Here is a 16,363-nt window from a genome sequence, read left to right on the forward strand (position 1 = left end):
TTACATAGAGAATAGCAAATTAGTTGTCCTTTATAGTAACTCAGAAGATGTCTTGAAGAGTGATTGGAGAGCTGCTGCAGTTGGCACTGTTGAATCAGAGAACCTGCTTCTGGAAAGGGGAAAAGAAAGCCTTGTCTATGTGAAAATGGGGACTATTTTCTTTTAACAATTTTTTCCCTTGCACGCCTCCTTCTCCTGCCCCCTTGCTCCTTTCCTTAAAAAGGCAGAATTACCCAAATGGCCACAAAGGTCTGCAGAAGTTTGTAGGTGTGGACTTGGCCAGGCATTTGGTGTTTGTACTTTCAGGAGTCTGACTCTACTAAACTCACAGTACATGGTCATGCCTTGGGGACAGAAGAAGATGAGACTTTGGAGTACCTACCTACCAATCTTGAGAGTACATAGCATTCCCCCACTTTACTTGGAAGTAAGCTTCCTAACTTAGGTGTGTCTGCATGTGGTTGAATGGAATCCTGACTAGTTTGGTTTTTCCCCAGACTTCCCTATCAGTCAATTAATCTAGTTAACTATTTTAGAGAGCCAGGCTTCTTCAAAAACAGAAACAAAAACACCCTGAATTCCACTCTAATTAATTATTTTATGATCTGCAAGGGCATTTGCCTCCAGGGGGAGGTTGAAGCCTTCTATCTAAGAATGATGACCTGGCAGTACTTTCCCCGCAGCTCCTTGAATAATGCAAGGCAGGAAGAAAAATGTGCCCGGTTTTTAGGGTATCTCTCTGGCCATAGCATGTTCTTGTACATAGGAATTATGGCTAGAGTAGGGTCTCCTACCTATTGCTTCTAAATAGGAGTCTGTGGCAGGTAATAAAATTTTGAACTTCTCCTAAATGTTCATCTCTTGGACTTTTGTGGACATTGCTCAGTTGCAGAAATAAAAGCCCCACCTTCATGCTGGTGCAGAATGCAGATGTGGCTTCATGCCCAATGGGTTTGACCTAGCACTGGGTTCCATACACAGCAGTCATGGGAGGGAGGTTACCCCACCCCACTACCCTCCCAATGTGCAGAACCATATTTAAACTTATTTAAATTATCCACTTGCTCCCAGCTGACTCTCTCCTGGATCTTTAATACTTAGTGGGTAAAGTGCTTTTCTTTGTCTTCCAAGAAATCTTGGCAGAAAGTCTACCAGCTTGCTTTCATCAACTTCTTAATCTCCCTGAGCTGCAGTGGTCATTTGCAACGCCACAGGTAAGAGGAGCATTTACTTTGGCCTCCTTGGACTTAAACACCTGGAAGCTCTTGGCCTCATTCTCAGAGTTCACCCTTTTTCAGTGCAGTCTGAGAGGAAGAACCTGAAGGAGAGTCCCAAATGGGACAGAAAATGAAATTAAATAATAAAAATTCAGTAAAAACTTAAAAGTGTGTTTGGGTTTTAATGTTACTTTTACATTTTTTAATTTCTGTGCAGTATTGGTTCTCTTTTGTTTTTGCTTGGTTTTGATTTTTCTTGGAGTTGTGATGCTTTCTGCTGATGGTATATGTGCCCCTTTCATTGCAGGGTTTGCAGTTATTCTGCTTGACCTAAGGTCCAGGGATTTGGCTTCTGTCCAGTGTGTTTTGGAAACCATGGGACACCACTGTGCTAACATGTTCACATGCATCTGCTTCTGTGTTAGTGGCTGCTATGCCTCCATTATCTGTATGTAGAGACCCTGTTTGATGTTACTGATAAGGACGAGTGCTGAATGAAAGATAACCACTGTCCTTTTGCCAGAGTTTGAAAATAGTGAGGACCAATTTAATTGAGCACACTTAAGGATTCGCTGTATTTATCACTATTCTTTTTTTTTTTTTTGACGGTATGAGCTGTATACTCAGAGATGTTACCTGATAAGGAGGTCCTTGGGCATTATGTTTATCAAGTGTCCCATGACTTCTTTATCCTTTTCCCTTCCCCACACAATGAACACAGTTTAGTTCCAGAGGAGGGAGAGTTCTGTCCTCAGATGTTAAGTGTCAGCATTACACTGCATAAAATGGTGTCAGAGAGCTGCTGTCAAGTTGTAGACAGGAAGTAGCCAGGTACTGCAGGGAAATGGGAAATCAGTCAAGGATTTCTGAAAAAATTAGAAAAAATTAAAAGCGCAAATACCTCAAATTATGGAATGGGAAAAGATGGCTAATTTATACTTCACCTGAAAATGTTTGACCAAGAGTAGAAAAGAACTAAGCCTGGGAAAAGAGTAAAGATAAACAACAACAACAAAAGACATAAACAGAAACATATTAACTTTAATATAGTGGTGGAGTTCGGAGTGCTTTAAGAATGAACCTTCTGTGAATGATACAGTGTGCCTTAAATTTTTTTTGCTCATTATGTTATAGCATTTGACTTGGGTTATTTTTGTAGATATTAAACTAGTGGTCCCAGGTTATCTTAGCCCAGGATTGAACCAGAAGATAAAGTATATAACTTGCTCTAGGGTGGGAGGTGTGTAGGGTGTTTTGGGGTTGGGGGGCAAGAATAGAGAATTGAGTCATATGTTTTCTAGGCCCAGCTTTGCCACTAATAGTAATTATGGCCTTACACAAGTCATTTTATCTCTCTAACTCTTAAAGAGTAGGATTTAGTGAAGTCTAAGGGCCTTTCAACTCTAAAATTCCAATAGCCCATAATACCAACACATATTACATTCTAGTTCTATTATCTCAGAATGGAAAGTGTTTTAAAATGCAATTCCGAAAAAAATTTGTTTTGGGAATAAATATGGGCTAGAGAGAACTGATGGTTCCTTAAGAATTTTCCCTTGGCAAAATTTGGAAAATTTGACAGACTGAACAGGAAATATGTTTTTGGGATCTACACTGTGTGTGTGTGTGTGTGTGTGTGTGTGTGTGTGTGTGTTTCTGCATAATTAATGGCCATGGCTAGTTTGCCATAGGATTATCAGATTTACATGTGGGAAAACCCATACATTTATTATGTAATTATCACTATTACTGTACCAAGGCCTAATGACTCCATAGGGAGTTTATTATATAAATGATATTGTCTTTATCTTCAGAACTGCAAGTTGGAGCCTGGTTTTCTGTTTGAAGCAGAATTGGTTGGTGGTTCTATATTATATAATAAAACGGTGGTATTCAAAAGCGTAAGTGGATTGTTGCCAGTACAAGTGCCTGTAATACTCCCATTCTTTTCACATCTAGGCCAAATGGTCTTCAGGCTATTGTCTGCGCTAGTGGTCATTTGCTTATAATCATTGTTTTTCCTTTTTTGACTTCCTCCAAAGTGGTAAAGTGAAAATCCTCATGTGGTCCTGTCTGCCCTCCCTCTTCTAGTCTCCCCATCCTGCCCCATCCAACTTTCAGGCCAGGGCCGCAGAGAATGGAAGTCTATGGCTCCCTATCATTGTGCACTTTTATTACAGAGCCAAGGATTGTCACCAGTGAAGAAGTCATTATTCGAGACAGCACTGTTCCCCCCATCATCCTGCAATGTAACCTCACCTCCAGCTCTCACATCCTTACATACAGCTACTGGACAAAGAATGGAGTAGAACTGACTGCTACTCGTAAGAATGCCAGCAACATGGAATACAGGTGAGGGGGCTAGCAGCTTCTAGGAAGATGGGAGGTAGTGTGGCTGAGCTTACTTGACATTCATAATCCGTAATTATGCTATGTGAGAGAGACGTGATATATACATGTATGGTTTTCCTTTGGAGAATCTAATCCAGTATGTCTGAGGTGAGGCCCAGTAATCTATCGAAGATTGCCAAATGATTCTTAGGAGCAGCTAGGTTTGTGGGCCGTAGATGATCCTCTCACTATGAGAGTAGAGACACTGAGGGAATAGGGAGTGATGTACTCTAGGTCACAGTGCTAGTCAATAGGAAAGTCGCAATTACAATGCAGGTCTCCTGATCTAATCCAGTGGTTTGAGGAATCAGTCTGAAATCTGCTTTAAGACTCTTAGAGCAAGATCACCTGAGTGATCTTTCTACTGGGTAGATTTCCTAGTGAATTACCTTTCACGAATGTTTAATATAACCATAACCAGATCAGGACCAGTGGATACAGGGCTGTTTAGTGATCTGGAATGAGTTTGGTAGTCTGGAAATATCCTTTGATGAAAGGGAGATGTTTGCTGGTCCATGTTACCTGGCACCCAACGATTTGGTGCTTTTTTTGGAATATCTAGTAAGACATGGCACCTTACCTTTCAGAATAGTTTGTTTCTGGTTAAAAACTGATCTGCAAAAGGATTAGTTAATCCTGCTTGGCAGTGTGGTGCAGTGGAAAGGAAGTACACTGCAGTGAGAGCAGGATTGTGCAATATTTTGCACAACTGAGATCTTTTAATACTCCTTATTTAATTGATGCACAGTAATTGCGGATCCTCTTCCTTTTGCGGGGCAGGAAACTAAGATTCAAATAACTGTTGACTGCTTTCAAGGCCAGATACTATACCTGTTAAGTTTCAGAACCAAGGCTAGCTTCCAGGCATTCTGACTTTCTGTAATCTAGGTCATTGTTTTTTCCTGCTGTTCCATATCATTTAGTGGGAAGTTAGTTAATCTCTCTCCACTGTGTGTTTCTTCTGATATAAACTTGAAATTATAGTCTCAGCTATATCCTTATAGTTTGGGAAAGGTTAATCGAGTAGAGGTGTTGCATGGAGTAAAAGGCATTATTTCTTGGTCTATTAGTTTTACAAGTTTGTTTGTTTATTTGTTTGTTTTTGTAGTGCCTCTTTCAATGTACAAGACATCCAATCATGTTTCTCTTGGGTCTTGTGCTCTGTCACCCACAAAGCTTTGAATTGTAACTTCATAAAGTTTGAGCCCGGCTAAAATGCATTTTTCTCTTTTTTTTAATCAGCTTATTTAAAGCTCTCTAGGGGTATTCTGCTTTGTCAGAGTTTTGGGGGGGAATCTGTATTCTCCCACATTTTGTGGAATAACAACTGATGAGTCCCTTGGGCCACTTAATAAGTCAGCCATGGAGCCAGTGCCAGATCTTGCTTCTGCTTAGCCTGTAGTGGACACTTTCCATTTGCATCAATTGCTTCCCAATAGCTAGTCTTGGGGAATGTTGTGGGAAGATTTTGGCCCATGGGCATGACCTCATCTTCTTTCAGACTTCTCAAGGAACTTAAAGTCAATCTTAAGCCCTGAAGGTAGAGCTTCTGCTCCTCTTCCAAATTCTGGAACATTTGCTAAGAGCAGGTGACTTGTGTCTGTTTTTCTATTTTGAGAAGATTGATTTAAGAGGAGACACTTGTATTACATTGAGAAGACTCTTGACTGCTCCTCTGAGAATATATGTTATATTGCCATGAATATGCTGAGACAGTCCAGGGGATGGACACAGTCTTTCTGCATCCAAAGTCTTTTAACCTGTGTTTCTTTTTGGCTCAATAGTAAGATGGATAAATGCATTGGGCCAGTCAGTGGTGGAGGTTAGGAGTTTGACCTTTATTAGTGCACTGGAAATGTGACCATCACAAGTATAATATTTTAACTACTGAGCAAAAGAGCAGGAGCTATTATATAATGTTTATCCTCTGATCTGAAGGCTGTTCTTTCTGTTTTCTGTAATTACACATCAGCCTTTCTGTACATGTCTTGGGATGGTGTCTAGGCCAGACTGGACTGAGCTGTTGTGAAGCTGGTCCATAGGGGCAAGAAAGCTTGTTTGGGATTACCCTGTGGGATTCAAAGGAGGTGCAGTTCTGGCCATTGTACACACTTCTTACAGTCTTTTTGGTCACTCTGCTTAACTTGGTTTGGATATGTGCACAGCTGTTCACTCATTTGTGTTCATTTGAGTTTGTGTTTATTCGTTCATTCATTCCTTTACTGTATTCCAGGTACCAGGTAATACGCTGAGTATATGCACCAAATAAACAGTGTCTATCCACATAGAACTTGGTCTTTTGGGAAAATGGACAATGATCAAGCAATCACATAAATATACAGGGTGGGACAAAAGTAGATTTAGAGTTGTGAATATGCAAAAGTTCATTCTTGTTTTATTATTTATTAATTCTTGTATTATTTTTTATATGAACAACTGTAAACCTACTTTTTCTCCACCCTGTATAATGACATGTTGCGATAAGTTCTGTGAGGAATTACAGTGTAGTATGAGAGAGAATGTCAGGGAGGGGGATATCATTTAGACTGAGGAGGGAGGAAAGTGCCATGTAAGCCAAGGTCAATGGAAAAGGAACTTAGGTGGCTAAGAATGATGGAAAGAGTGTTCTGTATAAAGAATGTCAAGTTTTTGAGGTAGGAACAAGCTCAGCACATTAAAAAACTGAAAGAGACCAGCAGGGCTGGGAAGTGGCTGAGATGAGGCTAGGTGCCAGATGATGTGGGGCCCTGTAGTTTTGGCTACAACTAAAATCCTTAAAAAGTTTAGCTATATCACAGGTTGGTACTCTGATGGCATTTTTAAAAAAAACTATTCCTGGGTCCTGTTAGTGAGTAGACTTATTGAAAGGCATGCTGCTAAAATACAGGATAGAAGAACAGGACTATGAAAACAAGGTCTTTAGGGAAGTATAGGAACAGGTTTGCTTTTTTGCGGCTTTTATTTTATTTGACGAACTATCAGGTGAGCAAGAAGTTTTTGTGATGGCTCCATCCTCTATCTCTGAATGCAGCCATCTATTTTGATTGCTTATTTTGTGGTTCATTTCCCCCAATAGATGGAGCACCTTAAGGTTAGGAAACGTGCATCATTCCATTTTTACATACCTGGATACCCAGAGGGAGGTTTTTCCTATTGGTTAGGAGGAGGTGAGTTGCATTCAGGGTCACAATTTGAAGAACAGGGTTCCTGGTTGTCCCCTGGATCCTCCTTTGGTATATCTTGACTGTTCCCAGCTTCCTCACTTAAGGTTAGGAAACGTGCATCATTCCATTTTTACATACCTGGATACCCAGAGGGAGGTTTTTCCTATTGGTTAGGAGGAGGTGAGTTGCATTCAGGGTCACAATTTGAAGAACAGGGTTCCTGGTTGTCCCCTGGATCCTCCTTTGGTATATCTTGACTGTTCCCAGCTTCCTCACTTGATTTTTCTTCTCATCTCTGCAGGATCAATAAGCCGAGAGCTGAGGAATCAGGCGAATACCACTGTGTGTTTCACTTTCACAGTGCTCCTAAAGCAAATGCCACCATTGAAGTGAAAGGTACAACCCAACAGAGGCTGTGCTGTGAGCCTCTCACTCTTCTTCCAAGATACTACCTTGCTCTGGACTCCCAGACTTCAAGCTCTTGTTTTCATTATGGGAGGCAGTATAACATTATGATTAGAACCCAGGCTCTGGAGCTCAGCTGCCCGGTTTTAAATCCACACCTTGTCATCTAGCTGTGGGACTGTGGTGAATTATTAATCTATGTTTTAGTTGCCTCATTTGTAAAGCCTGCTTCATGGATTTGTTAGGAGGCTTATATAGTAGATTGAACCTTATGAAGTTGTTTTTCTATATTAAAAATGCTTGAATGTTGGCAACTGCAAGTAGTTCATGTAAAGCTCTTGAAACAGTCCCTTCTGAGCATTATTACATAGGTCTCTCCAGTGGTGCAGCAAAATTTGTTGCAGTGTGCAGGGTAAACATAAACTATTTATGGCTAACTCGTTTTAGAATTTTCATAGAAACTTTGAGTTCACAGCACCTTAAAAATGAAGCTGCAATTGAAAGTTCCAATAAAGGCCAATAGAATTTTGAGAGTTGGAGCTGCTTAAGTACATCATTAATTTCAGCTTTCCTGTGTTATTTCAAAGTAGCAACTGAGACCCAAAAAAGTGAAACCATTGCTCTGTGCCATGCGGTAAGTTGGTGGCAGAGCTAGCATAGAACCTCAGGTCTTGACTGCCCATCCTATGTTTTTCCATTTTATAAAATGACCGTGGGAGGCGGGGCTACTGTTGGAAGTCAGATCAAAGAGGTGAGGGTCTCTTCCTCCCCCCCCCCCATTTAAGAAAAAATTTTATTTGTAAGATAAATTCTGTTCTTTAAATCCATAGGTGGTCTCTAGAAGCTGTAGGGATACATTAAAGAAATAGGAAGAAACTATGTAGCCAGTATTTTAAAAAATATTTGGAAGACTAACAATTTAGATTCAAGAAAGGCTTAGGCACGCTTGGAGTTTCTGTTGTGTGGTGTTAAGTGAAAGCAGGGTCTCGGTCACACAGCCCTGACTCATGAGTCGGTGCATGGGAGGCCGGTTCTTCTCAGGCAGCCACGTTGGATTCTGAATGCCTGAAGGGGTTGAGTCACAGTTGCATGGTTTCAGAGAACCTGGGATTTGATTAATTTAGTGGCTTTTCTTGGAGAGGTCTGTTTTTAAAGAGTGCCACATTTGTTCAACACGAGGATGAAAGTATGAGAAATCCTTTTCTCAGCCAGCCAAGAGCTTTTCCCTGCCTGGGTGAGCTGAGCTTTATGGGGAGACACTCTGTGTCAGACCTGAGGACCTGCAACATTCGAAGCTGAGCCTTCCGCACGCAGTCCAAGTGCAGAAGGAACAGGGTGGGCGAGAGAAGGAAAGTGGTGTGTCTAGTTAAGAGTCCTCTCTAAGCCAAAATTGCAGGTCCTGACTAACTGCAGTCCTATTGATTTGGCGTTAATGATTTCTAAGCAGCACTTTTAGAAGTGGAAGAAAAAGAGGTTGTTTTTCCATTGGTTTGGCTGCTCAAGAAGGTGGGGTTCAATGGTCCCAGAGGCACTTTTCCTCACATTCTGTTGAGGAAGATATGAAGTGCTAGTCTGGAGGGGCAGAGAGGAGGAGGCTGCAGGCAAGAGTGTTTCCAGAGGAAGTTACAACTTAGATGGTATCTTACTTAGTGAAGGTGGGGACTGTGTACTGTTGCATTTTTACAATAGCTCTGTGAGGAAGATTGGTCCAGTGGTGATAATCTGATTTTAAAGAAGAAGACCTTAAAAGAATTCTTTCTTATATAATCCTAAAACAAATTTTATGATTAGGTTGAACAGATATGTTAGTCTCTCAAGAAAATTTATAAAGAATTCTAGTCTTTTTCCCCTCTCTCCTTGAATACCTGGACAGAAAACAGCTGAACACTTAATGTCTTTCAGGTTGTGGATAGTTTAGTCTGGTAAAGACTGAACATTGGGCTTTTTCTGTGTAAGTTTTAAAAGGTTTGCCTCAGGTCCAGGGTCATATTCTAGGCTAGCTCTTGATTTCCATGGGGAGAAAACTGCCTTGCAGCTGGAGGGCTGGTGGTGGTGGTATTCTTCCCAAACTCCTATTTCCTGAGTGCCTACAGGGTAGGGTAAGAGACAGTTCTATCTTTTTATAACTATAATGATTTGAAAAATCTGCTGAGTAATAGAGGTAAGAGGTGCTTGTACTCAAGAACAGAGTAAGGGAACATAAGTGATCTCTGCTAAGATGAGTTCTAATAATCTTCATTTATAATTCAGTCCATATATATGTTTCTTTAGCACCTGTTCTACACGCAGCTCCCTTTTCCCCCATCTGGCTTTTCCTGCAGTTCAGAACTCCCCTGGTGTCTTGTTTGGGTTTTAGCACTGTGGAGAGTGAAGGACTTACACTAGCCAGGGATTGGGCATTGTATGTCACATTAACAAATCTTGAGTTACTTGTGATGTTCAAAAGAAAAGAAGGCTGAAGGAGTCGGGGCGGGGGATGCACGTCTGGAAAGAGACATGAGATGGCAGTGCTTTTACACCCTACCCTGTAGATCCCTGTCAAGACAGGAATTTTCAGCATGGTGGTATCTGCATGTAGGGAGGAATACCTTGCATCTAAAGTAGGTTTTATTCTTTCTCTTTTTTTAAAGGACAAGGCTGAGGCACCATATAAACAGGAGTTATATTGTTCCTGATTAGGTTGACATTTCTTAGCTATTTAGCAGGTGACCTGTGCAGATGATGGAGGTAGAAGATGTAGTAGAGTTGGCCAGGGGAGAAGAACAGCAGTGACTACACCTTAGTGGGCCCTCTGCCCCTGGGCCTTGGCTCTTTGGGGATCTGCTTAGAATACTCTGAGGAGGCATTGCTTACTCCAGTTTTTTTGACTTTAGAGATCATGTCTTCCAGAGGCTCTATATTTTATCCTAGAGCATTTGTGAAAGAATAGGTGTGAGATTTTTAATCCCTGTAATTCTTTAACCTTTCAAATCTACTCCCTCCCTCTCCTCCCCCTTTAAAAAAAAATGCTCATAAAAGAACAAATAAAAATTTTCTAGTAATTTACAGAGATAAAAAGAGAAAATCCCTATCACAACTCCCAAACCCTGTTCTCATTCCTCAACCATTTTAACTAATCCAAGAAACAAGGAGTATGAGTTGTATTGCTATTTTTAGAAAAGGATTTTGGTCATCAAATCCTTTGCAACACCCATGCAGGTGTTTCTTATAAAAAAGTATATCCAGCCCCAGGAAAGTTTGGATCTCCCATCTTATTAGGTACACATATCATCTCTGCCTGTTTAGTGGGCATGTCTAATGAGGTTTAGCCTTTTGGTGGCTATGGCAGCTAAGATTGAACTTGTTTTTCTCTTCCCTATTTCTCGGCTTTTTTTCTATGTGAATGTTAGAGTTGAATGTTAGGCTTCCTAAGAGTGACCTTGCCCTGCATTCCTGTTTCCTCCTCTGTCACATGACCTTATAAGTAATATGTCTTAAGTTTAAACTGTCCAAGATGGACTGTATGGTGATGATGCTAAATATCATTATTGAGAGTAATAATATACATCTCACATTTGTACAGTACTTTCAGCATGCAGAGTGTTTTCTTAGTCATTTATTTGTCTGATAGGTGGTTAGTTTGACAGGTGAGGACGCTTAGAGATTGTGACATCCTTTAGGTCAGAGCTGATGTTGAAACCGGTTCTGAAAAGTCTTTGAAAGCATAACAACATCTTGAAGCTGCTAGAACATTTTGAACATCAACCTTAGTTCAAATAACCCCACCTATTCTTTCTTTTCCTCTCATCAGGGTGCTACCCTGATCTTCCTTAATAAGGCTGCGAATGGCTGACATTATTGCGCACTTGCTGTGTGCCAGGTACTATGTAGGTGCAGTACCGGTTTCTTTCCTCTCCTTTAATCTTCACAACTCTCGAGGTAAATGCCATTATTATTGCCACTTTCCAGGTGAGAAAATAGAAGCCAAAGGGAATTAAATGACTTGTACAGTGACAGAGTTAAGCAGTGGAGCCAGGGTCCTCATGCAGGTGCTTTAGTTCCAGAGCCTTTACCCCTAAACATTACGCCATGCTGCTGTGTTTAGCACGTAACAATCAGAAGTCCTCGGACTGAGAGAATAAAACGGGCTCCAGTCCTGGCTCTGCCATTAAACTCACTGTGACCCTGACCGGTCAGTCATTTACCTTCCTTGGGCCTCAGCTGCCCAGTGTATGATGAAATAGGGTGAGAGAGGAGGTGATTAAGGTTCTGTAAGACTCTTAATGGTCTGTGGTTTCCTTCTGTGCACACTGACGAGAGGTTGGGTTATTGAAGGAAATGATTTCTAAGCTTCTTTTCCTAGTGGTTGTGACTTTTAGCTTCTCAACTTTGAAAGTGTTACCTTAGTGCCGCCCCCCCCCCCCCATGCCTCTCCTTACTCATCTCCCTGTCCTGTGGGACACTCCCTCCTTGTAGTGCCAGGAACAGTGAGAGAGCCATGGTTCTCAAACTTGATTTGATATGTATGAACTATGGCCTGGACATTAGGCTTATTAAAAGCACTCCAGGTGGTTATAGTGTATATCCAAGGTTAGAATCACTGTCTTGAAGGAGACTTCAGTTCCTCCTACTTAGCGTTTCACTTGCAGGAAAGGGAAAAGTCTCATCTGTAGGAGGTAGCACAAGTCCCAGACTGCTCTTGTCTTCACAACTTACTCTATAGAGAAGCCTTATTGAGCCAAAAGCCGACATTCTTCTTGCTTCCATCCTGACCAATCTCATATTGCTGGTTGGGCTTAGCCTTTAGCTGGCAGTAAATCTTATTAACTCCCCATCCACCTTCAACCAAGCCTCTTAACTTGCCTATAGCAAAAATGAGATGTCTCTGGGATTTGATATTTTGCATAAAGGAAGCAAGGAGATTGTGTAATATTAAGTTTACTTAGACATAACCCACTTATTGAAAACACCTATAAGAATAGAGCTTCTTTGAAAATCAATTCTGAAGTTGAGAATTTACTTTGAAAAGTGAACACCAAATAAGCAGTCCTTGTAAGAGGCCCCCTACCTTTCTCAGCTTTATTATGTTTAACTTTGTCAGCCTCAGCTGAAAATGTCTCCATTGTATAAGTTGACTCATGCTACAGTTACCAGCCTGGCAGAGAAGCTGGATGCTTTGCTAAAGTGCAGGCAGGTCAGGCAGCAGAGGGAACTCAAGAATGAGCCTTTGTCCTCAGCCAAAGGCCCAGGCCATAAAATTGGATCAGGTATTGTTGGGTAACCAAGAGTCTTTTGGAATCCATGCATTGCCATTTGTTAGATACTGGAAGGATATCCATTAACTAATGAGATTATAATATGTGGCTAATAGGATCAGAGATCAAGTTTACTCCTGGTGGCTCTGTGAATTTTTTTTTTTTAATCCTTACCTGAGGATATGTTTATTGATTTTTTTTTTTTTTTTTTGAGGGAGGCAAAGAGAAAGAGGGAAACATCGATTGGTTGTCTCTTGTACGTGCCTTGACTACATGCGCCCAACTGGGAACTGAACCTTCAACCTTTTGATTACAGGACAATGCTCCAACTAACTGAGCCATACTGGCCAGGGCACTGTGATCTCTTTTAAGAGTCTCTTCATTACCTTCTTACCATTTCTACCCTCATTCCTGCCATTAATCTGTGCCTCCCTGAGAAGATACAGGGAAATAGAGTATCTGCTCTGTCAGACTCCTCAGGCCTACCTTTAGACCAACAGGCTGTTGATTAAGCTGTTCCGTATTAAATGGCAAGCCCTTATGAGGTGAGGCACCTTAACACCTTAATATCAATAGGCCATTATTAATATACTTTGTCAGTGTCTGATCTGATTAAACCTTATTAGAGTCACAAACAGAAGTCCTGTTTATATCAGCAAACAGGGAGAGAACATATCTTTGATTTCTTAGAGCTCAGAATGCCTGAATCTAGACCTAGCCTTTCCTTGCTACAATTAATAGCTCAATTTAAATGTTTATTTTTGAACCTGGACTTCAATCATGTGCTAGATTGCTGTAGAGATGTAATTTCATCCTAACAAGACCTCTGTGAAGTGTGTGAATACTGAAACTCAAAAGATATAACTTTTTTTTAAATCCTCACTCGAGGACATTTTTTCATTGCTTTTAGACAGAGAGGAAGGGAGAGAGAGAAACGTTGATGTGAGAGAGAAGCATCAATTGGTTGCCTCCCACACATGCCTGGACTGGGGATTTTACATGCCTGGACCAGATATTGAACCCACAACCTGGGTATGTGCCCTGACTGGAAATGGAACCTGCAACCTTTTGGTTATGGGACGATGCTCCAACCAACTGAGCCACACCAGCCAGGGCAAAATTCAAAGGGTTTTAAATGACCTGCCTTAGGATGCTCAGTTGGTGAGTAATAGAGTCTCCATAGAGTCCAAATGGGGTAATGTCTGCTTTATCGGGTGGCTATATTTGTTATCTATTGCTGCGTAATAGTGGCTTAAAACAGCAAACAATTGTCACCTCATGGTTTCTGTAAGTCAGAAATTAGGGAACAAGTCCGTGGGGTGGCTCTGGCTCAGGCTCTGTTAAGCTGTTGGCTGAGGCTGCAGTCATCTGAAAACTTGACTGGGGCTGGAGGATCTGATTCTTAGGTGGCTGCCTCGTGTGGCTATTAACAGAAGGCGTTAGTTTCTCACTACATTGGGCCTCCTCATAAGTTGTTGGAGCATTGTTTGTCCTAGCATGGCAGCTAAACTTCCTGAGCGAGTGTGATCCCACACACCCTAAAGTTGTGCACACCTTTACCTCTGGTTTTATTCATTAGAATCAAGTCACTTAAGTCCAGCCCACATTCCAAGGGAGATAAATTAGGCTCTACCTCTTGAAGGGAAGAATATTGGTGAATTTGTGGACTATTTAAAAACCACCATAGGTAGATACCTCTTTGAGTCCTAAGTGGTCCCTTCTCAGACCACTGCTGACATGTGCTGAGAGCCCGATTTTTTCTTGCTCTGTGGACTATTGTCTGGCTTAGCTGGTGGAGCAGGAACAGGCTTTCTGATTGAGCAGCTACCGAAAAGGATAGGGAGAGGTGAAAAAAACTTCATTGACTCAAAGGCTAAAATAATAGTTGTTGTTATCACTCCCTGTAAGGATAGACTAACATGGGTTGGATTAATTTTCTCTGCCAAGTACACTAGTGGTGTTTCTGCCATCTCAAGGGTGAATATTGAGGGCATTATATTTTTAGGTAGAGGGGATATTCCTAAGTTTCACTTAATATTATTTGCTAAATTTAGGAGAAAACAGCAATAGATTTAACCATTGAAAACCCTTGTAGACTTATGCTGTGTAAACACTGCCTACAAAGTATGGTGGGGGTTAGCTAAGTTCCTAGTGGTCTTCTCTTAAATACCAAGGAAGCAATGAAGACCATCTCCACCCCTCTATCCACATCTTCACCTTCAAGTTTGTGTCTTTTCAGAATAGCAACTTTTTAGAGGCTGTGGAGCCATAAACCAACTCAACTTTAGCCTTTTAGGTGCTTCCGATGTGTAATCTTGGAGATGAGTCCCCATGGCAAAAGCTGATGATACTGAACTCACTGTACTTTTGGAATTAGATAACTCAGCCAGATTGGATATTCTCTGTGGGGCATAGGAGAATGAAAACGGAAATATATCACATGTAAGCTGATTTCTGAAATTTGTGTGTCTACCCTGAGCTCCAGACTTGGTACTTAATTGTCTACTTGACAGCCTCACTTGGAGGTTAAGTAAGCATCTTAAACTTAAATGCCCTAAAATTTGAACTCCTGGTTTTTACTACCACCATTTACTGCACCCAAAAACAAAATGAAATAAAAACAAGTGAACAGCCCACCCTGATTATTTTTTTAATCCTCACCCAAAGATATGATTCTAAAAAAATTGATTTTAGCGAGAGAAGAAGGGAGGGGGATACATTGATGTGAGAGAGAAACATCGATTGGTTGCGTTCTGTGCATGCCCCGCCCGGGGATCAAACCTGTACTCTTTTGGTGCATGGGATGAGTTCCAACCACCTGAGCCACCTGGCCAGGGCCCCACCCAGGCTGATTCTTGTACAGCCTTCCTCAGCTTAGTGACAGACAGCTCCATTCTTGCAATGCCTCAGGTTAGAATCCTTGGGTCATTGTTGGCTTTTTTTTGCTTTCACATCCCATCTCCAGTTTATTAACAATATATTAACTCAGTGTGTAAAATATATCCAGAATAATTCTCCCTTTTTCTACTCCTGCCTTCATCCAAACCACCCTCTCCCTTGCCTGGATTGCTGTAATAGCGCCTAATTAGTCTTACTTCCCCTACTGTTTCTCTACAACTGCCATCAACAGACTAGCAAGTGGCAGCCTGTCAAAATGTACAGGTCATTCTATACCTTGACTTACTGTTCATCGTGGCTTCCCAGCTGACTCAGAGTAAACGCCAGTCATTTCAGTGGCCCACAGAGTTCTCTCTGATCTTGGCTCCGTTCTCTCTGATTTTCTCTCCTGCCATCTTCCCCTTGCTTACTGTGTTTTAAAAAATGTCCCCATGCTGCTCCTTGTACATAATAAGCACTTCTCTGCCTCCAGGCTTTTGCCTTTCCCTCAACTTGGAGCGTTCTTCCTGCAGGTATAAGTGGCCTACTCCCTCATTGTCTTCATGCCTATGCTAAAATTTACCTCATCAGAAAGGCTCTTCCGTACAACTCTCTGTCGTACCTGGCATATAGTGAGTGGGTGCTCAGCAGATGCTTGTCAGATGAATGAAACAACTAGAGGCAGAATGTGGTGGCTCTTCTGCTTTTGTTGTGTCACCCAAACCTCCTATGATTGTATCTTCGTTTGTGTATGGCCATGGAGCCTACTCCTTGGGGTGCTTAAGATGGTCTTTAATAACTGTTGACTGAAGAAATATTTGAGGAAAGGTGATCACTGAGAAGTGCTCAGTAGCTGTGAGAGAAATTTGAGCCAGCCTGACCCATACCCTTCCATAGTGAGTAATTTTGCCCGGAAAAACAAAACGACATTTCCTTTTTAACATCCTGTTTAGAAAACACCTCACACTGACTAGTGTTGAGCAGGCCTGTTTGGCAAGCAGTGGTTGTACAGACAGCCTGGGTCTTGCTCAGCGCATTCCTGCTGAGGGGCTTCTGGAGCTGTCCTGGGAAGCAC

General features: G+C 41.5%; 1 protein-coding gene across 1 annotated transcript in view; it reads left to right on the forward strand.

Moving 5' to 3' along the window:
- NPTN (neuroplastin) overlaps positions 1-16,363 on the forward strand; it is a 67,502-nt gene that overhangs the window by 36,757 nt on the left and 14,382 nt on the right. Inside the window, exons 3-4 of the mRNA XM_090270036.1 lie at positions 3,398-3,569; positions 7,074-7,168. Of these exons, the coding sequence (XP_090126162.1) occupies positions 3,398-3,569; positions 7,074-7,168 (267 nt within the window). The remainder of the gene's footprint in view (positions 1-3,397; positions 3,570-7,073; positions 7,169-16,363) is intronic.

This window comes from Furipterus horrens, unplaced genomic scaffold, assembly GCF_987537825.1.
Source record: "Furipterus horrens unplaced genomic scaffold, mFurHor1.1.pri manual_scaffold_3, whole genome shotgun sequence".
NCBI classification, from domain to species: domain Eukaryota; kingdom Metazoa; phylum Chordata; class Mammalia; order Chiroptera; family Furipteridae; genus Furipterus; species Furipterus horrens.